This window comes from Lynx canadensis, chromosome A2, assembly GCF_007474595.2.
Source record: "Lynx canadensis isolate LIC74 chromosome A2, mLynCan4.pri.v2, whole genome shotgun sequence".
Classification (NCBI taxonomy): Eukaryota; Metazoa; Chordata; class Mammalia; order Carnivora; family Felidae; genus Lynx; species Lynx canadensis.
Window position 1 is genome coordinate 135,563,086 of NC_044304.2, and position 23,724 is coordinate 135,586,809.

The 23,724-nt window shown below is 39.6% G+C and overlaps 1 protein-coding gene and 1 pseudogene across 4 annotated transcripts in view; one reads left to right on the forward strand and one right to left on the reverse strand.

The window, feature by feature from the left end:
- Nucleotides 1-4,025: 4,025 nt before the first annotated feature.
- Nucleotides 4,026-23,724, reverse strand: part of CTTNBP2 (cortactin binding protein 2) — a 149,613-nt gene continuing 129,914 nt past the window's right edge. For 3 of the 4 annotated variants that reach the window (XM_030308293.1, XM_030308294.1, XM_030308297.1), the window contains 9 exons: nucleotides 22,378-22,530; nucleotides 22,015-22,202; nucleotides 18,541-18,719; nucleotides 15,609-15,814; nucleotides 15,075-15,260; nucleotides 12,394-12,457; nucleotides 10,706-10,838; nucleotides 9,354-9,449; nucleotides 4,026-5,129 (listed from right to left, as the gene is read on the reverse strand). In XM_030308293.1, coding sequence (XP_030164153.1) covers nucleotides 4,884-5,129; nucleotides 9,354-9,449; nucleotides 10,706-10,838; nucleotides 12,394-12,457; nucleotides 15,075-15,260; nucleotides 15,609-15,814; nucleotides 18,541-18,719; nucleotides 22,015-22,202; nucleotides 22,378-22,530 — 1,451 coding nt within the window. In that variant the 3' untranslated portion in view covers nucleotides 4,026-4,883. Of the gene's footprint in view, nucleotides 5,130-9,353; nucleotides 9,450-10,705; nucleotides 10,839-11,546; nucleotides 11,590-12,393; nucleotides 12,458-15,074; nucleotides 15,261-15,608; nucleotides 15,815-18,540; nucleotides 18,720-22,014; nucleotides 22,203-22,377; nucleotides 22,531-23,724 lie in introns of those variants that run through there. The other variant, XM_032592434.1, reaches the window with a different exon arrangement.
- On the forward strand, nucleotides 20,205-20,305 carry LOC115509502 (annotated as a pseudogene).

The window sequence follows — 23,724 nt, forward strand, 5'->3', positions numbered from 1 at the left end:
CATATTTAACTTATGACCTTGTACCTTCAAATAATACTGTAATACTTCAGGTAAAATGTAAGAACTTACCATTGTTTCTTCCATTTCTCTCATCCTGTCCCATCTCTTGTGCTTTTGTCATACATTTACTTCTATTTATGTCATAAAATACATCCATTCATTGTTAATTTTTCCCTTTAAGCAATTATATCTTAGATAATTTAAAAATACAAAGTTTATTTCCCACATACGTATTATTTCTGGCATTGCTCATTTTGGGGGGTAAGATACATGGTTTGATCAGGAATCAATCATTCATTTGAAGAACTTCCTTTGGTATTTCTTGGAATAGAGATCTGATGACAGCAAGCTTTTTTTCTATCTAAAAATATTTTATCTTCATTTTTACTATAAAATTTAGTGTATGTCAAGAACTTAGAATATGAAATAATAATGTAAGATATCTCAATGCTTTTTTATATTGATTATAAAAATCATTTTTGAAATAATGTTTGGATATAGTGGATTAAATAAACTTTGCAATAATTTTTCTTTTTATTTAAAAAAATTTTTTTTAATGTTTCTTTTTGAGAGAGAGAGAGAGAGAGAGGGAGACACAGAATCCAAAGCAGGCTCCAGGCTCTGAGCTGTCAGCCCAGAGCCTGATGTGGGGCTCGAACCCACAAGCTGTGAGATCATAACCTGAGCCAAAGTTGGACACTTAACCAACTGAGCCACCCAGGCTCCCCATATATTATTTTAAGCCCCCTTAAAAGGTATGGCTAGTAGAAAGCTCAAAAGTATGTATGTGGCTCACATTTTTGGCTAATATTACATTCCTTTTGGATAGCACTGATCTCTCTAAACAGGCTTTTAAAAATATAAATGAATGCCTGATAGTTGCTTAAAACTCTCCAGTGACTTCTCGTGCTACAGATTCTTACCAGAGCCTACATCAGAATCCAACCTTTGCCACACCACCCACCTTCATCTCTGTTAATTCTTCTCCTAGCTAAATGTGCTTCAAGCTTCAGGCTCCTTCCTGGTACTTCTTTAGGGCAGTTACCAGTTCTGTAACTTCTGGCTCCTGCATCCCTTCATCCCTTTCATCCTCACATACCAGAGTAAATGTTAGGTCCTTGGAGACCTTTCCTTGAACTAGTCTGCCCTAAAGTAACCCTTCATCCATGACCTTTTCCAAGCGTGCTCTATCACATCGTTCTACTGATTTCTTTTACAGAACATACAGGATATAAAGTTACTTTGTTTTGTTACTTTATTTACTCACTGTCTCACCCCAATAAACTGTAAGCTCCAAGTTGAGAGGCACCTGGAACCTCCTAACACCCTATCCCTAGTACACATTACTTTAATGAATAATGAATGGCTGAAGACAAATGAAACAAATGTCTGAACAAATGTAAACTTCTGAATTAGCTAAAGTATATTCTTGATTTTCTTAAAATATTGGCCAAATAACTTTTATGGTTTGGTTAGCTGACTCCCTCGTAACATATCAGAATATATGAGAACTAACAGGATTTCTGATTTTCTGTTGTGCTTTTCTTTATGGGAATAAGAAGAAGCTCTAATTCTCTCTCTCTCTCTCTCTCTCTCTTTTTTTTTTAACTGAGGATACTGAAGCGTAGAGATAGAAAGTGTCAGCTTTGTGGCCAGAATGTGAGGTCATGACTCCTGATATTGTTATCATCACCATTAAAGACAGAATAGACATACTGTGTAACTGCATATCTCTTCTCTATTTCTATAGTCCCCTCTAATTAATACTCAACAGACATCTTTGTCCACAACTAAACATTTATTTATCATAAAAACTAAACAAAGGATATCTATTCACTAATTTACTCCTTTAATATTTGTGGGAAGTTCTGTGAGAAGGATGATCTTGCAAAGAGGTGGCATAGAATTCAGAAAACGTCAAATAACTTCAGAGATTGACTTTTCTTTAATGGGTCATAATTGTTCCTAATAGGCACCTCAATCAGGTGATGGCTACGGCTAGCCAATTAAACTTAATTTTCAATTATAATTTATTATTAACTGCACAGAAAAAAAATACTGCGTTTTTGAAAATTCAACCTTATTGATCAAAATTGGCTATTTTCCTCAATAATCAGATTTTATGAAGTCTATACTTGTTTTCTCTTTTATATAAGCAAATGTGAGATATATTAGGTGTTTTTTTTTGAGAAACTCAACCTGAAAGTGGAAATTGCTCATGTATTTTATAGTTTATTTTCAATTATATTTCTATCACTTGTTTCATGTTCTTATTTAAAATCTGATGCTTATAATATAGGTGCATTTGTGAATTGATTATACTTTGAAAACATGTTGGAATGCCTCAAAGAGTTGTAAGATTTATTAGGAATGAGGGAGTTATTAGCTAGGAACACTTTATTGTATAACCTCTTTAATGCTCACAGACAACTTATGGGTTGTAAGGACCCTACCTTACTGCTGAGAAAACTGCATTAAAGAAATAAACTTGTCTTAGACCTTACAGCAAATAAATGACAGTGCTTCATTCAGCCCTAAGGCAGTTTATCATCAAAGATCTTTTCACTCCATGCCATCCCCACCACTAGGCTCCCTTACACCGTATCGACTCTGAAAGATTTTTGGTCATGTCCGCAGAAAGCTATGCTTCACATCACAGCCCAGTACATACATGCATACATCTACGTAACAGAAACAAACCATTTTTACCTTGACAATATGATGTACTGTGATACTTTCTATTCTACTTTTAAAAATGGCTAGTTGTGGGGCACCTGGGTGGCTCAGTCGGCTGAGCATCCGACGACTTTGGTTCAGGTCATGATCTCGTAACTCGTGAGTTCGAGCCCCGTGTCGGGCTCTGTGCTGACAGCTCAGAGCCTGGAGCATGCTTCGATTCTGTGTCGCCCTCTCTCTGCTCCTCTCTGACTCGTGCCATGTCTGTCTCTCAAAAATAAACATTAAAAAAAATTTTTTTTAAATGGCTAGTTGTGACTCACTAAATTGAGATAAAGATCCATTAGTGGATCTCTATCTGTATTTTGAGCCCCTGATCTAAATGCCCTCTTTAGACATCTTGCAGTCTGCCATCCAATTATAAAAAGTGTACATGTTGAGTTTTACTGACAAAGCTGCAAGATCAGGTACTATAAGTCATCTTAATGTATTTCAAATTTGCTTTTGTTTTCTCTGGTGCTTGACTATAATGGGATCTTTATCTTCAGAAAAGCAGCCCATATAAAACATGGTGCCTAATCACAATGCCTAAGAATTCCAAATGGATATAATCTGAGGTTTAAGTAAGCAGGAGGAAACACATCAGAGCCACCTAAATCTGGTTTCTGATTTTGAGATTATTTAGTGGCTTTGTTAAAACACTTGAGAGAAGTAGCAAATGCCACCAGGGCACCAAGAATTTGAGTCCAACTCAAAGGAGTTATTGTGTTGAAGACTAAGCCTTTCCCCTGGCCTCTTTCTTCCACCCACACTCTGTCCCTTGTCCTCCCCGGTCCCCCCATCCCAACTTCAGTGCACACTTTGCTGTGCATAAGGGCCCAGCTCTATACCCCTGGGATTCGCCTTGCAAAGATGAAGCTCAGGTAGAAGGCTGACACATGTTGGAATCGAGTTCTTCCCTGCTGGAAAGATCTCTAATTCATCCCTTGTGGAGTAATCTTAATCACACTTTAAGTTCCTTGCAGACATTTTTGTAGAGTTTAATATAGTATCAATGTACATGTGTATACTTCAATGTAAATAACCATTCTGGCCAAGAGAGGGCTTACAATACTCTTAGACAACTATTAATTTTTGGTATAAAATCATACCTTTTGGGGGGTATTTATGAGAGAAAAAGATGTTCAGTGAACATCTTATTCTTAGAGCTCCACTTAAATGTTTTGTTTTTATTTAACACTTTCTGACAAGAGTGGGCCTTTCTGTGAACAGCTACTGAAAAGCCAGTGTGGAGAACACATTCGGTAAGTGAACACAAAGAGCTATATAGATAGAAACTCTACTGCAAAAGCATTTCACCAATTCAGTATTTTATTGGTGTCAAAGCATTTTAACTCTGAATTGTATATGTAATTTCATTAGTAATTTTCAAAGAAACACTTCCAGAAAATATTGTCAACTTTATCAGTTGTGCTACTAGAATTAGATAGAAGAGGGAGTTAACTCTAAATTAATTTATTGAAGCATTTGCAGTTATATCCACTTAGGTACAAAACTTTTGTAAGAAAGATAACACTTTTATTGCATTATATAATTTCATATTTTGCAGGAGTCATAATGCAAACTTATATGCATAAATATACATAATGCAACCAATCAGCAATTTAACCATGAAAAGATTTAAAATGTAAAACTAGAATTTAACAGGCAAAATACTTAATATGGCTTTTAATGGAAATTAACTGTTTAGAAATGGTTTGTTATTGCCCCTTTCTAGTCAACATAAAATTATGATCGCTATTTAAAAGCCAATGTTGCACATTTTGTAACGTGTATGCAATATGGTTCATGGGCTTTTTAAAATATACATATATACATATATATAGATATACAGTACACTGACAGTTCTAATACCCCTGAACATGTTGATTAAAACTATTACAATATTTCTATTATAAAACTACTTGAAAAGTTGGCATCACTTCCTGGTACTGAAGTTCAATCCTACAGAATTGGAAAAAAAAAAAAAAAGTGACAAAATGTTGGTTATAAATACATTCTTTACAAAAGAATTGAATAGTGGTCCCGCACTCATACTTTATATTACAGTGAAAACATTTCCTCCATTTAAAGGTATTTACATCTTGTTGTCCTTGGTTTCTGTGTGAAATATACAGAAGTTAAGAATGAGACAATTGTAGGCAGGCCTATTGGTTAGGTTTTTCTACTTGTTCATTTTGGTGGAAGTTCCAAATCTCTTCTTTTGTGTTGTTGTTTATTTCTATTTGCCTTGTATTACTGCTGCTGCTGCTTCTTTTGGTGTTCTGGGAACACTGGGTGACTTTACTTCGAGGAACAGGAAGGAAAGATTTAACTCTTGAAACACCCAACTCAATCTTTGATTGACTGTTGCTGCATTCCGTAGTTTCATGGCTGCTGAGAGGACTGACCTCCTGTAAGACAAGAGAAACAGAACAAGTTTGTCACATTTCTGACATGGTTACCAACTGCTAACAGCGGTCCTCACTCTTCCTCCTCCGTGTGCCTGCGCAAGTATGTAGGAGTTTCCCCCTAAATATGGTTCTCTTGAAAAACCAAATAGCAGACTGAGTGACTAACTTCCTAAAGACCCACCGCCTGATTTTCCTTCAGGCCCTTCGTGTGTCACAAGACTCCGTGAATCACAAGTCTGGGATCTCCTCACCAATGGGAGCTTCTTGAAGTCCTGGCCCCAAAGGAATCATCAAATTGGAGTGGTCAAAGCAACTATTTGTAGGCAGCTCTACAAAAATCAACTATATCAACCTTGGGTAAGTCCCCTAACTTTTCTGCTTTCCTGTAAACTAAAAAGTAAATGCTCAAAAAACTGCATTGATTAATAGTTTTGTAACTACAAAGCATAGGCACTATTCTAGGTGCTTGTCCTAAAGTGGAGAGCATAGTGGTTTAAACCTAGTGGAAGAACGGGACAGGTAAAATGATTTGCCCCCAGTCTCAGTGATTAAGAACAAGATGTCAGGCTCCCAACTCTCACTCAAGGTGTTTTCCTCTAGAGCGTCTAAAATTCCACAACCAATGAACATGGAGCCCCCTAAGGGAGTTCCTAAGGCATTTCCAAATGTCTCTCAAGCAGTTGACATTGATTACTTTCTCTTTTAATGCAGCCAAATAATGTAGCCATTAAAAGACTTAAAATGTAAAACTAGAATGTAACAGGCAAAATACTTAATGTGGCTTCTAAAGGAAAACTGTGTGGACTTAGCTGGCAGTTGAATTCTCTTGGGAATCTTTGTAAATCTGTAAAATGGGACTTAGCCATGGGCCTAGTAAAGACCAATCCCAATTTGTGATTTGATCTGAAGAAATGGCATGTTGTAATAAAGGTAACAGCTGGTTAGTAGAGTCTCTGAGTGAGGGGAAGGAAACCTGTAAATAATTTTGCCTTGATTAGTGCCAGGTCCCAGAGAGAGGAAAGGTGATATGTGGTGTTCTTTGCTCCTCTGTGCAGTCATCTGCATCATGATGGCAAGGAGGCTGGGGGGCAGGGGGAATGGTGTGTGTGCGTCTTTGTGGTCTGAGATGGGAAATGCTAATGTGAAATGAAGTAACAAGAAGCCTCCACCACAGCTAACCATGTGCTTGGAGTGTTAAGGTGTGAGGATGGAACAGGAGGTGTGTTAGTGAGGACCACAGACCTTCAAAGCTGGGAGTGTGAGAACAGGACAAGTGACTGATATACACTGTGATGTTCCTGACACCCTGGCCACTAAGCACAGGTTTTGAGGTGTTTTCCCTAAAGCTAAGAGGTACAAGAGCCTGGGACTGGGAGAGTTCAGGGTGTTTAGTGCTTTCTCGGCTAAGACTCCAAAGTTCTGTTAACCATATTAAGTTTACTGATGCTCAACATTGATATTAGGCTCAAAAAAAGACCTTGTGAGTTTGTACAGAAAGGTGCTGCATATAAAGTTTCAATTTAAAAAAAAATATTATTAAATCAGAGCAATTCATATTGACTGGCTGCTGCCAGCTAGGAGAGTACTAGTAATCCCTGCTCCCTAGCTGGGGAAGCTGGGGAGGAGAAAGTAAAGGAAAACAGTGTTTTCCACTAGAGATCCATCTTTTTTTTTTTTTTTTTTTTTTAATATTTGGTGTATTTTTGAGAGAGAGGGAGACACAGATCCAAAGCAGGCTCTGAGCTGTCACCACAGAGACCGATGTGGGGCTTGAACTCACAAACCATGAGATCATGACCTGAGGTGAAGTCAGACACTTAACTGACTGAGCCACCCAGGTGCCCCTATTGGAGATGGATCTTTAAGGATGTATCGGGCTGTGAAAGGTGAAGAGGAGACATACGGTGAAGACAGGAAGGTGTAGAGTGTGGTACAGAAATGGTGGATTACATGTAAAAGTAAGTTACATAAAGATACATTTAGAAACAAGAAGTGGGGTGGATAAGAAAGAGGACCACAGACCAAAGCTGTCTTAGACCAGTGGGTCTAAGCACTGGCTGCAATTCAAAAACCCCAAAGTCCAGGTTGCACCTCAGACCGATTACATCAGGACCTCTGGGGAATGTGATCTGGGCCCTGGGGGGTTTAAAAAGAAATCATCAGGTGGATTTCATTATGCAAAGATGAGAACTTTTGTTTGTGTGAGATTAATTTGATTTTCAGGAGAAGACAATATATTAGTGTCTGTTCTTTCTATCAGTGATTTAAATATATGTATTTGTTTTTATGGGGCGCCTGGGTGGCGCAGTCGGTTAAGCGTCCGACTTCAGCCAGGTCACGATCTCGCGGTCCGTGAGTTCGAGCCCCGCGTCGGGCTCTGGGCTGATGGCTCAGAGCCTGGAGCCTGTTTCCGATTCTGTGTCTCCCTCTCTCTCTGCCCCTCCCCCGTTCATGCTCTGTCTCTCTCTGTCCCAAAAATAAATAAACGTTGAAAAAAAATTAAAAAAAAAAAATAAATATATGTATTTGTTTTTATTAATCCCACTACATTCCCTTACTGTTGGAGCAGTAAGGAGTTCTGTTATGGCAAATGATGATTGTTGAAAGTGATTTCAACTAACCCAGAGAGCTCTTCCTTTAAGAATTACTTCCTGATAACAGAAGAAACTGGGCATCTAACCAAGAAATGCTAGCTGAGTTCATCAGAAATCCAGAAAAGCAATGAGCCTGCCAAGCTTTCAGAAAGCTGTCAAATGTGTTACTTTGCCCTCTGCTGGCAGGTTCTGAGAAAAACACCTCCTAGCCATAGCAGACCAGGCCCTTCCCATCTGTTCATTAGGCAGTTGTCCTAATACCCACCTCAAATCACATATTCAAACAAACCCATGGTTCTTTTATAACAGCCCAGAAGGTATAAAAGGAAACTTATTCTTTTAAAAAAAATCTGCCCTGAGCATATCCTTCTTTCAGTACTAGTTTTTGTGGACAGTACCTTACTGTAGCAACCAGTCAGTCCTGTGACAGAGAAATAGGGGTACAAAACCTGGTCTCAAATCATTAAACAGTGGCAGCTGGTTACTACCAGCCAATATTTTTACAGAGGAAAGTGACTTCACCCTGTGGAGAAATAATGGTTCACTGTTCTTCCTCACAAACTTCATGGCCTTTCCATGGACTGTTCCACAAGGAACCTTATAAAGAGTGGTCCCAAGAGGCCCAAGAAATGTGCTTTGAACCAAAAGCTGAAGGACAGCTCCTGAACAAAGTATCTTCCAGCCTAAATTCACAACAGAGACTCCAAGTCACCTCCTTAGGGCAAAGTCCCTTACATGCTCTCCAAATTATGCTTTCCTGGGCTTTCGAAACTATTCCCTATTGGGGAGGAGAGGCAGACATTATGATAGGAGTGAGACAGAAGGTCATGCTTTTCCTTTATAGATCATCATGTTATATATTTTTTTACTTAGGACCTCAGCCTTGCCAATACCTCCCACCTTCTTCCCCTAAAACACACAGCTCCCATATAACTAATTGGGACTGAGACCTAATAGAACAGTGGGAGAGCAGGGGCTGTGGTGAGCAGATAAGGATTAATAATTCAATACTCTCAGCATGCTTACTTTATAATCCTGCACTGTGCAAACCCCCCACAGGTCTTGGTAAGCCACCCTGGGAACGGATGGGAACAGGATGTGAACCACACTCGACATGGCTTGGTGAACAAACCAACTATTACTCAATGCCTCTGTGAAACCTACATCCTCACAGAGTAACTACTGGGTAAGAAGTAGTTTTATTGTTTCTGTTCACCCACGAGTACCTTGCTGGGCCATCTGGCATTTATTAACCAACCATAGAAGTTATTTTGAGAGGTTAATGAAATCTATTGGAATCCTGGCTCTTCTACTTACCATTCTGACGTGTTTTTTAAAGGAAAGTATCTCACGGAAACCAACGTGTGTCATGGCAAAACTAAAAAGGAGATTTTTTTTCCACATGTAATAGATATTTACATTATTTAGCCCTTTGGAATTCCAAAATGCAGGAAATCTTAAAGGTTCTCGAATATATTTTAAAATGGAACCAACAAGACAGAAGTTACAGTATATTTAATTTTCGCATACGTGAATGAAAACAAATGGAGACCTTCTCAAAAGACCTTCAAAATTTTGGAGTCTTCCACAGCATTTCTTTCTAACATTTTGCAGGGAAATGGGCACTTACCTTTGGTGACACTGGCATTCTTGGATTAACAGTTGAAAATGCAGGGTTGTTTCTTGAACCATCAAACCTCCTTAAATCATCCCTGGAATCAGCAATCTGGAAAATACACAAGTTATCAAAGCACAACTTAAAGTCACTACAGGAAACCCACAGAAGTGTTACCATTTTTCTCTGACCCTTAGGAGCTCTATGAACACGCCCTCAAGGACTGTACTATTTACAACAAAGACTTGAAGTCTTTAAGTGAAACTACCAGAAAATGCATGAGAAATAATCTCTATGGGAAGAGAGTCTGTTTTTGTTTTTGTTTTTATTAATCAAAAGAAGATGGCCAAATGAGCCCTATAGAAAAAAAAAATCTTTCTTGGCAAGAAAGGCTAAAATTGTAAGATTTTAGTCATTACCTTAATTTTGCAGTAGATAAGTATTTCATCTCCTTTCCAGCAAGGTTAAATAAGACAGCCAATTCTACTCTGTCCTAGAGACTAGGACTGTGCAGATGTAAGAGCTGAGTCTTTCAGTGGAACCTGCACATTATAACCACCTGCTTATCCTCCCTTTCACGTAAACGGCATTCATAATGGAAGTCTGGTTAGATTTGCTGCAGCTTGAAGAGTCCCAAAACAGGTTGAGCTTGATGCTGGTGAAATCACCTTTGTGAATCTGGGTCACTGATTTCTATATTTGGATCTCAATTTTCACAGCTTAAAGACTATGACTACATGGATTATACAGGCCCAATTTTCTTATTTGTAAGGAAAGTTGTGGCTGTTCCTGTGTCTATAACATGAGTCTGCTGTGATGCTCTCTTACGGACAGATGACTTATCTGCCAACCTTAGGAAAAAGGGAAAAAAAAGCCTGGGTAACCTAATGCTGCCTGAATGCACTGCAATTTTAACCTCAGGTGTTTCAGAAGAGTTTGGAAAACAGGCTGTACTAAAGAGAACTCCATTATTTTAGAAAAGATATTTTGGAAGAAAAAGCTTTTTGAAGCCAAGTAAGGATGGTTTGATTTGGAGCATTAACCATACTATTCAATAAGGAATTTCTTTCAGAGAATGAGTGTTGGTTCTAAGAATTCTCTCTTCTGGGTGGCCTGGGTGGCTCAGTCGCTTAAGCGTCCAACTTTGGTTCAGGTCATGATCTGCTTGTGAGTTCAAGCCCTGCGTCAGGTTGTGTGCTCAGAGCCTGGAGCCTGCTTCGCATTCTGTCTCGATTCTCTGCCCCTCCCCCACTAGCATTCTTTCTCTCTTTCTCTCAATAATAAATAAACACTAAAAAAAAAAAAAAAAGCAATCTCTCTTCTGTTGGGCAAGCCATTCAATGTCCTCCCCCATTTGTACTGCTTACCTTGCTTATATCAGATTCAGATCTGCTGGAGCACATACTCTGAAGTTCCTTGACAAGGTCTGCTTCATCATCTGAACCCAGAGAGAGTCTCTGATCCAAATTCAATGTCAATGATAGATCATTCTCTAAAGACCTAATACAAAGTTCAGAAAAGAGTTTTTCAAAGTGGGAACCACAATCCAGTTTTGGGGGTTTGGTGTGGGGTAAGAAAAGAGTTTTTAAATATCCTTTTAAAAGGATTTTAAAATGTCATTTGATGGCACAACTCACTCTCCTACAATTTTGGTAACTCCCACTCAAAATACTACTCAATAAGATAAAATTTTATTCACTGAGAAATCCACTTGGTTTACATCATTCCGGTCTCCTTACTGTTCCCTTTTCTTCCCTTTCTCCAAGCCTAAATGAACCTGAGACACTAAATACTGTGGAAGAAGGGGGCAGTGTGATACACTCAAACAAATCTGAATTTCAAATTTGGCTCTACCGCTTACTAGCAGCATGGCCATGGGTCACATTTTTTTTCTGCCTCCTGAACAGTTTAGTTTCTGGGTTCCCTTTGCTGTAATGGATTCCTTGTATCTGTATTATAGAGTTACTGGGGAACTCACATGGGCTGCTATATATAATGGAGTTAGCAGTGTGTCTGGCAGAAAGAAGCATCTGGTATGGTTTCCCTTATCAATCTTCTCTCTCTTTACACCCCATTTCTAATTCTGTGAACCAGCGTTCTAAATGTTACCTGTCAAGTGACAGGGCACACAATTTATTGGGTTACAACGGAGAGCTATTTACAGACTGCCCTAACATTTCTATTCTATGATTAACCAAGCGATTGTACCTCAAAATCTGTAAGCTGAACCAATCAATTCCGTACAAGCAACCTAAGAAAATAAAATGATCACTTTAAACATTTAGCACCTAAAAGCAAGTTTCTATAAATCTAGTATTTAAAAAAAAATCACTCCTCTAAAGCCTGTTTAAAAGTTCACAAATGTAGGGTTTTATCAGATCTTTATGTCAAATGCATTAATGATGATCAAGTTAGATGAAAAACGAAGCCAATAATGATTCTGACCTTTTCAACAAACTAAAGGCAAAAAAGGGTTTATGTTGAGCTTAAAGAACATGTTTTTTTAAATTTCATCTGAAGGGGAGAATATGCCATCCCAAAATGTGTCACTCTGGCATGTGGGTTATTTTGATGTGAAGTCAATCAAGACCCAGCTGACTCAAGAAAAACTTTTACCTCTCCCTTAAGTACCTAAAAGAATTTAGATCGGGGGCTGGTCCAGAAAGAGCTATTACCAGAGATAACTTTGATCTGAAATACCTATCTGTCTGGCAGGCAAGCATCTGCTCTTGGCGTCCTGTGAAGCACCCCAGGCCCCTATCCCATTCCTTAGCTAAGGATGGCATATAAGCCTCAACGGCCCGACTTGCCGAGTCTCCTATCTTTGGGGCTCCCCTACATAGGAAATTAAGTTTTCTTCTGGTAATCTGTTTTATGTCAATTTGATTATTAGGCCAAAGAACTTACAAGGGAAAATTGTCCCACCATTACACATTCATTTAGATTTCAGTTTAATGAATGACGTCCATTTTTTTAAAAAATTATTTTAACGCTATTATAGCTGCACAAATAATGGGAACACGTATCATTTGCTCCAAGTTAAAGGGAAACTTACTTTTGTTTTGACAGGGAAGCATTCCTGTTACAATTCTGCTGAGACACAGCTTTAATTCTGATACCTGTTCAAAGAAAAATACAGTAAAATTACCAATAGAATGAATCATTGTCCCTGTGCATCTTGAACTCTGTATTAAAAAGAAACAGACTATGGATTCTGCACTTTGGTACGGTTTTTGGATTGAATCTATCTCTTGAGGCGTTTTTCCTCAGGGCAGTAGCTCTGGATGTAGCTTCCTGCCCGGGCACTGCTGTTACAAATGAATGGTCCCTCTTCCAAAATTGTACGAATGCTGCCAGCACAAATGATCTTTAAAGAATGATTTGAGAAGTTGAATTGAATATCTCCTCATGAAGAGCAGATCATCAGAGATAATCTCCATACTAGTTTTTTCCCCATACTTTTGTTGTCATTGTCAGAGAGGTGGACTAGCGGCTTTCCCTTATTACCATATAGGCACCTGGGCTCGGCTCCTGCCTCCAGAAGCTGGTGACCTATTTTAGGTCTGGAGAAAAAAAAGTCGTGTCTTTATCAAACGTTATGGTCATCCCTACTTATCTGTACAGAATGCAAAGGGGTTTCTATTTTGATAAACAACGGCATCAAAAAAACTATCAACCCAAAGACTGCAATAATCCTTTATCAAATGGAGTTACTGGGAAAAAACTTTACCATTATAAAAAATGAAATAACCAGAGAGGTATGTTTGGTACTTAACCAGTTAGTGGTTTATTCTCCTAACCACTGACCCATGAATTTTACTTTGTAGAATTAGTTTTGGATTCTATAAATTTTTTTTTTTTTTCAACGTTTATTTATTTTTGGGACAGAGAGAGACAGAGCATGAACGGGGGAGGGGCAGAGAGAGAGGGAGACACAGAATCGGAAACAGGCTCCAGGCTCCGAGCCATCAGCCCAGAGCCCGACGCGGGGCTCGAACTCGCGGACCGCGAGATCGTGACCTGGCTGAAGTCGGACGCTTAACCGACTGCGCCACCCAGGCGCCCCAAGTTTTGGATTCTATAAATCTCTGTTGATGTCCGTGTATGCTGTGATTGCACACGATTTTATTAATCTTTCAAATAAGGTTTCATGTTCCAAAGAGTATAATTATTGAATATAAACATCAAATCATTTATAATTTTTTTAACTTTTAAATATTTTATGTAACAGTTTTCTGAGTTTATTTCCATAATGTTGCTCTATATTCATATTCATTTTATTGATTTTGTCAGCACTATAAAGTATATATTGACAATGCTTATTATTTAGATAATTATTTGGCTCAAGCAAGAAGCTGGTTTTAAACCCTCCAGAAACTGTAACAAACTTGGAAATAATAGTGAAGAGCCTGGATGACTCCTATCTGGAGTGTTTATGAATTATTCCATGTACCATGGGATTAAAGTGACATGGATGGAGGAAAACAGCACTGGACTTGCAAGAAACAAAAACATGGACTGCAGATCCCCATGTTTCCAGAAGAGGTGATCTGGACACACAGCCAAGGGTTTCTGAACCTCAGTTTTGTTACCTGGAAATGGAGAGGATAATACTCACTTTAGAGCTCTTTTGCAATATACATAGGGATAAACAAGAGGGAGGTATAGTCCTTACTGCAGAAGGTCGCCTCGGGAGTCTCCAGACCATATTAGGGGCTGGAGTCTAATGACTTTACTCCCTGAATCAAACACTGTAACTTTGGGAAATAATGGCAACATTTACCTTAAAAAAGTGTAAGTAGACTCTCAATTTATTCAGTGAGTTTCTATTCAATCATTAAAAAAAAAAAAAATTCCTCACGTTTACGGACATACAACTTGCTGGAGTTTATAATTACCTCATGTATTAATATTAAAAATCAACAAAATCGAGCTTAAGTATGAAAATACATTAATGAACAAAAGCAATTTTTCTTGTTTCAAGATGTTAGGCATAATATTCTCTTTTGTAGCAACTCTACTGCTATAACATTGCCATTAAATTATACACAACAGGATATGTTGGGGGTGGGGTGGGGCTCCTGAAGACCTACAGTTAATTACATATATCAGAAATCCACAGTGCATAGAGGTTGGAACATCTTTTCTATCTTACTCAAGTGAGGATTTCCTTTAGAGAAGACATTTATAATTTGTATAATTGTTGACTACCCTATTATCAAAGCCAAAATGAATAGGTCTAACACCAGAAGTAAATGCGTTATATCTTGTCAGAATGAGAACTTCTATCTTTTTTATAGATGATCTTCCATTATATTGAATCTCTTTGATGATTTATTAGAATGTAAACTCTAAGAGGGTAGGGATTTTTGTGTTTTCTCTGCTCTATTTCCAGTGTATAGAATAGAACCTGGCACATGGTACAATATATGAAAAAGAAATAGTTAAAACTGATTCACTCACAAAGGCCTTAAACTGGTATCAAATATGTCTATTCACATACTTCAAGAAATATATGTGGCTTTTAGACACATAAAAGGAGAAAACTATACAGATTTAGTTGTGGATGCCACAAAAAACAAACGAGTATTTCTCCCAAATAGTTCTGGAAATGTACCTACTACTCCCTGTTCATTCTGTGAAAATATCCATTGAAAAACTCAAAAGCACATTTGCAATCAGAAACCCGATCACTAGTGCCCACGCTCCTCCAGGCAGCACAGACGCCTCCCTCACCTTCCTCACTCAGGCCCGGCTTATTCCAGGAGGGTGGAGAGAAGCGGCCAGACTTCTTGCGAGGACTGGTGCTCACTTTTCTCCAGGCACCGGTCTCTCCTTTCTTCTTGCTGTAACTGTGGTAACTTGAAACTATAGAGAGAGGGAAACTTCCTCCTCTGAAATCAGCTGCATGCTGGTCCAGCTCTGAAACAACACAAATCACGTTTTGCCAAAAGGAAGGCAGTGATAATGCAGTTTCAGTCAAGCAAAACAGAACAATTGCAATTCTCCAAGAAATTACTCTTCAGAATCATGGCTGTGCTTAATACCCAAGCAGGGATGCTGTGAACCAACAACATTCACTTGGAGAGCTGGAATTTAAACACGAGCCAATAATTTAGAGAGAGTGAGTTCTGAAACAATGGTATGAAATATACATTGAGTCGACATAATTTCTTTACTTACAAAGAAGGAAAAAATCGCTCCCTAATAACAAATGCAAAAAGAGGGAGTTTCCTCCCCTTCCCTCCCCTCCCAGCACCAACCCTGTACCTGCTCTTGGGAGGGGACAGCCATGCAGCACGGCTTTATTGAGCAAGATGCTGAGAGCAGCTTTAACCACAGCCTGCTGTCCTTGGCTGGGGTGTTTTTTAGCAGTTGCCAGCCCCAAGCCAGGTTGTCTTTTCACAGAGGCTCTTGACAATATTGCTTCTTGAACTCTGGGTGCAATGATAGCATTCCACAGCTTAGCCATCCACCTTGCAAGAGAAGGGCGGTTCACAGTTAGGACCCGACCTCTCTCAAATCACACACCATACTACAAAGGACAAGTTTGAAGAGCATGGAGAAAACACGAAGTGTTTCTACAGATATGCTACCTTTCATAGGTAGTTTTGAAATAAGTGACATTTGAATAAGTGACATTTTGCCTCAGAAATACAATGTGTATTGAAAAAAACTGTTTTATAAAATCACTGAGAGCAGTTATCGGTGCTTAAGTGTGGGTTGAATGAATGCATGAATAAAATACATGGAAAGGAAGGTAAATTTATAGGCAGAAGTTTACAAAAAATATTTCCTGGAAGTGTATGTCTAAATAGCTTAAGCTTACTTGCCATATTTTCTTAATAAGACACATATGTTCTAATATTTCTGAAACTGGGGTATATCTTATCATCAGTGGCAAATTAAATCTGTCTACCCCAAGGCAAAGTCTCAGTGTCTGCATGTAGGTGGGCTTAGCCCTGCAGAGCAGGGATGGGGTCAACCAGCTGTCTCCTAAGATGGACTCTTTGCAGTAACAGCTGTAGTAGCAGGACTTTACCCAAGTTTCGGGCATCCAATAGCAATTAAAATTCCTTCAAAAAAGATTACACTTTGTTGCAACATTAAAAATAAAAGACACTTGATTAAAGGCTGTAGAAACTAAACTACATCTCCTCGTACAGCAAAGTTTTCAAAACCATTAGGTATCAGCACACGCCTTTCAAGACTGTTAAAACTTTTACCCAGGTATCAAGCATCTCTCTATTTTAAGCTCTCTGTTAATGTCTAATGATATGTAATTCAAGAGGAAAAAAACTGTAATAAGGGAATACAGACAAAAGTCTGGTGTTCTGTAGCATGAGTCAAACTTGCACAGGTACTCCTACAGGTGCTAACGGGGTAAAGATGGCAGGCTTTGATTTAAAAAAAAAACAAAACAAAACACACTTCCTTAAGAGGGTTGTTGGGAGATAATCCTCCATGGCATTTTTGCACATTTAGTGTCCACTTTAGTTCTGGACTATCTTTTCAAGGACGTTAGTATGGCAAACAGCCTTGGAAGATAGAGATGGTGTCGCCATCTGGAGCAGGAGGCAGATTTATTTCCTTACTAGGATAAGAAAAGTGATGTTTCCTTCCAGGGCAAAGGGTGGGTGGATTTGCTAGCAACCCCCCCCCCCCAGGGGACGGGGGCATTCCTAAGCCCATTGTTGGGCAGTGGTGAGGCAAAGCCAGCATCCATGGGCCACCATGCATCATCCCCTGGGACCTCTGGACCTAGGAAAACCAATGCAAATATGGAGTGCTGACTGGGGCCACACTGTGAGTAATGAAGTCCTTGGCCCCTGATCCAGCATTGTGCACTTGCGGCAGCCTGACCCGTTGGCCTGCAAGTAGGGTGAACATCTCAGAACCTCTACAGTTGCTGGCGAAGACTGTGCTTCAGATAGGAAAGGCCAAAATTAGCTCCTAAGAATCCTGAGACTCTGGATGTGAAAAATGCTTAAATTTAACACTGATGACAAAAGAGGCAATTATATGAATAAATGTATCTCTGTTCTTTAGCAAGAAAATGCTGTATATATTTTAATATTGTAATTCTTCCTTTCCCCCAATTAGCTGTTTTGAAATTGACAGTTTGTTACCATAGAAAAGATAGATTGTCTGTATCCTCTGCTTTCCGAAATGGACTGCTGCCGGGGATGCCAGAAAGACAGACTCGATGCTAACAGCCAATCACAGAACCTTACTAAGCTGGACTGTGATGAATTTTTTCCTCCTGATTTTCTATTTCATTAACCTTATTATTAGTATGTCTATTCTCGTGAACTGTTACAAAGGAAAACATGGTGAGTATTTAAGTCTCATTAATAGAGGAGGAAGCTTTTTAATTCATCAATAGAATGCACGCTTTTGTTCTTGGTTACAGGATCCTTGATCAATATCTCAGGTAGGCCTTTACCAGGAGACACAGCACTACATGTTGAACAGGATTCCAAGGAGCCTTCTCTGACAGATGGAAACTGCTACTTACTAGGTCTTAGTAAAAACAGTTTCCTTAGGAGCTACCCAACAGGTAAGTCTTGGTCATCCTCTGACAGGAAGCACAGAGCTCTGCCACTCCATGTTGATGACAGGAGGTGATACAAGGTGGCCCTTCAGCATGCTGGCTCTCACAGGTCCCAAACACGACCATGGCTTTATTTTAATTTAATTTTAATTTAATGTAGTTTATTTATCTGAGAGACAAGGATGCAAGAGTGCACACGAGCGAGCAAGGGAGGGGCAGAGAGAAAGGGAAAGAAAGGATATGTGCTGACAGCATAGAGCCCGCTGCAGGGCTCGAACCCACAAACTGTAAGATCATGACCTGAGCCGAAACCAAGAGTCGGACGCTTAATGGACTGAGCCACCTAGGTGCCCCACTAAGGCTCTATTTTAAATAGGTAAATAAGGGGGCGCCTGGGTGGCTCAGTCGGTTAAGCATCCAACTTCAGCTCAGGTCATGATCACACGGTCCGTGAGTTGGAGCCCCGCGTCGGGCTCTGTGCTGACAGCTAAGAGCCTGGAGCCTGTTTCAGATTCTGTGTCTCCCTCTCTTTCTGATCCTCCCCCGTTCATGCTGTCTCAAAAATAAATAAATAAATAAATAAATAAATAAATAAATAAATAAATAGGTAAATAAATACATAGGTAAATAAGGAGAAATGACACTTACTTCACTGTCGCTTGGGCATGTCCTGGGACTATGGGACAAGACAGGAAATACTTCGGCCCCAGAAGTGCTTCAGGTGTGCCCAAGCGGGCCAGGCAGGAGTTGAGCTGGCGCCAGACAGCCAGGGCCCAGTCGACAGTCTTGCACACAGGATCACAGGGAGAGGGCACCTGACCTCTGAACTACGGAGACAGAGAGGCCGAACATGGGGCTTGGCTTAGAACAGTGATTCCTTTCCTTCTGTTTTTAACAGTTCACAAATTAAAAATGCAAACATTTAAAACTATAAAACAAAAATGAAGCTGCATCTGATCTGCCTGAGGGGCTGGGGGAGGGACAGCTAATCCACAATATCAAGTGTGTTAGCATGAGGTTCAGACCTGCAGCTGATGAGGCAAAATGAAAGGGTTCAGACACAAAAGAGCAGTAAGACGACCAAGAAACCTTACACAAATTCTTAAATATCAATTTTGGAAGAAATTATTATTCACATGCATACAAAGTACCTCACAGGGACTTGCACATAGTGTTCAAAAGGATTTTGATTTCATAAAGCAGAAAATGACATTAGCTATTGCAATATTTGGGTAAGTGACAAGATGGTACATCTGGATCTGTGGCATGTTCGCCTTGTATTTAATTTCCCTAGAAAAAAGGTCTCAGATAAAATGCAAACTTCATCAAAATGTACACAGTTCTGCTGGCATAAAGAAATTTGTTTCCAAATTTTTTAAACATGCAAATTTTAAACACTAGTATAGAACATACAGGCTTTGATGGTAGAGGTTCTTTTTAGATTTATATTTTACAGAATCAAAATTTGTAGTACAGAGGGTTCACAAAAGGACAAAGATTTCTTTAGTATTAGGCAAAATATCCTTCAATTATTTAAAAAGTCAGATATGGCTGTTAACTCAGTATTTTATAAGATTCATATAAATCTGTTTTGTCAAGTAATTATGTATTAAGACAGGGGACAGTCTATGAATATGGGTAGGTCCTACTTGAAGGGATATAATTTGGCCAAAATGAAAGAGTGGTTCAGTGATCCCCACAGCTCTGTTAAAATGATATTAGTATGTTACATGAGGCTTTGGGATCTCATAATTTCCCTTCTGTTCAAAAGAACAATCATATTTCTCTTTTTCTGATATTCTTCCAGCAAGAATGAGATCATGTACTACAATTAATGACAACTGAATATTTACTTATTAATAAAGGTATAATTATTGTTTATTAAATGCTAGTAGGATGCCTGGTATGGTCCTGAAAGACCTCTTGACTTCTATTCCTTGAAGGAATTGTACAAAGAAACCGATCAAGTGCCAGCAAATGTGTAAGTGCCCCCAAAGCTTGGGTCCTGTTCTGTGGTTAGGAGATTTCTGATGTTGGCAGGAGCCTCTCATGCCCATCATACATGTGCCCAAGGAATCTGTTTTATTAACCTGCTTGTAGTGATTCTTGGTAAGTGAAAGGCATTACCCTTCTGCCTTCCTGTTCTTCACGGCACACCCCTTGTTTCCATTCTCAAACACAGTGGAGAAAAAAGCACAGCTTAAAGCTTGGAACTTACTTTTCAAAATAACTAAAATAAATCCTTCACAAACTACGTGTATTAGAGAACTGGGTGTGTGTGTGTGTGTGTGGGGGGGGGTACATTTTACCTGAAATAGTTCCACATCTACAGAATAAAACTGGTACTTTTCAGAGACCAGCATGACCCCTGGGCAAGGATGACGTGCAAATTCGTGAAGCTTGCATGTTTTTCCCTGAGGTAAACTATTGACTTTGGGTGATCAGGATTCAATATAGGTTCGTTCTTGGTAGAAATGTACCATTCCGGTGAGTGATGTTGATGACGAGGGGAGACGATACATGTATGGGAGCAGGGAGTACTGGCAAATCTGGGTATCTTCCTCTCAATTTTATTGCAATCTAAAACTGCTCTTATTAAAAAATAAAGGCTTTAAAAAGAATGAGTATCTTTTGTGATTATTTATGTGAATTTTTTGGCAAAGAGATTTAAATATTAATGATAAAATTAATGGAAGCATCAATAATATGAAAAGCTACACAACTATGATGGCTGTTACCTCATCTTTCTTCCTACTGGTGGTCATCATACGATGGCCTGGCTTTGGTCAAAAGCATGTATTTATTACCAGCCAACAGTCTTCGACATAGTTGGGGTAGAAAATTTCTCTGATTAAATTAGAAATTTCAAATACTAACTCAAATCACTACTGGCAAGCAAGCACAGCTCACTGAATTACAGAACCGCTCCCACTCTGTATTTCTCCTCACTCTCCTCCCAATCCTGCACCCACAAATGTGTGCACATTCACACACTCTAACACAACAGACACAGAATTTTGTTCAGGTACTTGGTAGAGAAGGTAGAAGTCTCGCCATGGTCTGGGGCAAGGGGGTGGGCAAAAAACCAGTTCTGATTAATGACACGTGTAGGGAAAGCCTTCTGTTTCTGGGGGTTTCAGAAAAAGATCCTTTGCTCCGTGAGAAAGAAACTGAGAAGGCCAAAGCTCTCTTACCTGAAGTAGCATCCAGATTCCTGCCTCTGATTTTGTGTGGTGCCTAAGCCTGGCTGACATCCTGCCATCTTGAAGGGAGGTCAAGAGACTCCCCCAGACCCAGGACCTGACATCACAGAGGTGAACAGAAGTCACCGATACCTGCCACAAGACGCCTGGTTATATGAGGGGAAAAAAGCCTCTTTTTGTGAGGTAGGTAGCGGCGGGTATTGTGTTATCTGCAGCTTAAAATATTGTGATAGAAGATGCTGTCTTCCAAATGTGGCCTGTTGGGCTAGATTAAGGGATAAAGTCTTAGTAATCAAGCTCTACCATCAAATCAAAGCTGACACTCATACTGGCTCGATTTAAGTATAGTAATTAAATAGTAATGTCCTAAATTTGGTCGGCACTAAGTTGATTTTGTTATTTGGGGGCTACAGAATATTTTATTCCAAAACAATCACTGAACTAGTTCTACTCACTCTTGAAAATGTGTCTAAAGCTAGAGAATTTTAATGTTTCATGTGACTTTTTTTTATATTTCTTATAGCACGGTATAGCAGTAACATATTAAAACTGGCTTGAGCGGATGGATAATGTTGAAGACTCCAAGGAAGTGGCAGCTATTCTTAAAACCAGTGGTCAATTTCCTAATCTAGCCATCTATAGCATTTAGAACGTGGAGAGACTCCTTGAGAACAGTTAATAACAACAGTAAAACCTATTTGCTTTTTGTTTTCTTTCTTTTTTTTTTTTTTTTTTTTTTTTTTTTACTTAACACAGTCCAGAAACTGTTCTGTTTTATGTGTTATCTTATTTAATCCTTGAATATCCGAAATTTTTCCTTGACCAAGGCTGCACAGTCACTTAGCGGTAGAACTCCCGCCCAGGCCCCCAGACGCTAACACCCCTTCTCCAGGAGGCATGCTGCAGCTCAGGTTGTTACCTTATTCACTACTTTCCTCCGTAGGAACCTCTGCAGCAGCCCCTGCATGGGCTCACCGTCCCACCGCAGCTGAACCCAGCGGAAATGCTGCTGTACCAGTAAGTCGGAGCCCTGCAGACAGGCCTTGGCAATGGTTCCCATCAGAAAGCAGTTCTCATGAAAGTAGTAACATTCAGACGTTCCGTTTCCTAAAACAAACCAAAAGCAATGGCCCAACCTCGGTAAGCCATACGATGGGACCATGCAGAGTAAAGTAAGTCTAAGAAAGAACAAGAGGTGTAACTCGAACTCTGAGCAAGAGAATGATTAGAATAATCTCACAGAAGCTTGCTTCTTTCTGGGCATGGTCTTGCCATTTATTACCTTTTTGAAAAGTCCAGGGGCTTTCAGTGCTGCGATTTTCCAGAGGTGCCAGAAAGTCCCCTAGTAACTCAGACAATGAAGATTTTTCCAAATTCTCTAAGATGATGATGATTTTCTTGTTAACAGGAGACTGTTTCACTGGGATCAGACAAGCTGTGGTCAGAAACAAAATTTAGTGATTAAAGTTTTTACAAAAACCTGTAGGAACTGTGTTAAAAATGAAAGTCTGGGGTGTCTGGGTGGCTCAGTAGGTTAAGCATCTGGCTTCAACTCAGATCATCATCTCACAGTTCTTGAGTTCGAGCCCCGCATCGGGCTCTGGGCTGACACTCAGAGACTCGATCCTGCTTGGGATTCTGTGTCTCCAGAGACTCGATCCTGCTTGGGATTCTGTGTCTCCCTCTCTCTCTCTCTCTCTCTCTGCCCCTCCCCCACTCAGGCTCTGCCTCTCTCACTCACTCACTCAAAAATAAATTTTAAGAAAAAATTTTTAAAAATGAAAGTCTGGAGGGCGTCTGGGGGGCTCAGTCTGTTAAACATCCAACTCTTGGTTTCGGCTCAGGTCATGATCTCACTGCCCTGAGACTAAGCCCCACATTAGGCTCAGCACTGAGCATGCAGCCTACTTGTGATTCCCTCTGTCTCCCTCCCTCTCTCTCTGTCCCTCCCCTGTTCATGCTCACTTTCTCTCTCTCTCTCTCTCTCAAAATAAATAAATAAACTTAAAAAAATAAAGTCTGAAAAGATGGACTAGTGGTTACCTATAGAAGGAAAAACTTGTGAACAGGAATGGGGCACACAGTCACTTTCTGGAAGCTGGGAATAATCCATTTCTTGGCCTGGTCAGTGGCTAAACGGTTATTTTATTTAAAATTACTCATTAGGGGTGCTGGGTGGCTCAGTCAGTTAAGTTTCCGACTCTTGGTTTCAGCACAGGTCATGATCTCACGGCTCGTGGGTTCAAGCCCTGCATCAGGCTTTGCACTGACGACACGGATCCTACTTGGGATTCTCTCTCTCCTTCTCTCTCTCTGCCCCTTCCCTACTTGTGCTGTCTCTGCCTCTCTCAAAATAAATAAACTTCAAAAAATATTCACTTATCTATAAATATAAATACATAAGTATGTATTTTATGGATGTATATTTCATAATACAGAAAGAAGCCCTTAAATGACCTTTTAAATTACACATATGAGGAATATTCATCAAATTATGGAGACAGGACCTCAAAGGTAAGCAGATGAATTCTCTCTCACTTTACAGACCTCAGAGAGGTTCAAGTGGTTTGACTGGGGTTTCAGCCAACAGTTGTAAAGAAGGACTAGGGCTCCTGAATCTAATCTCAGT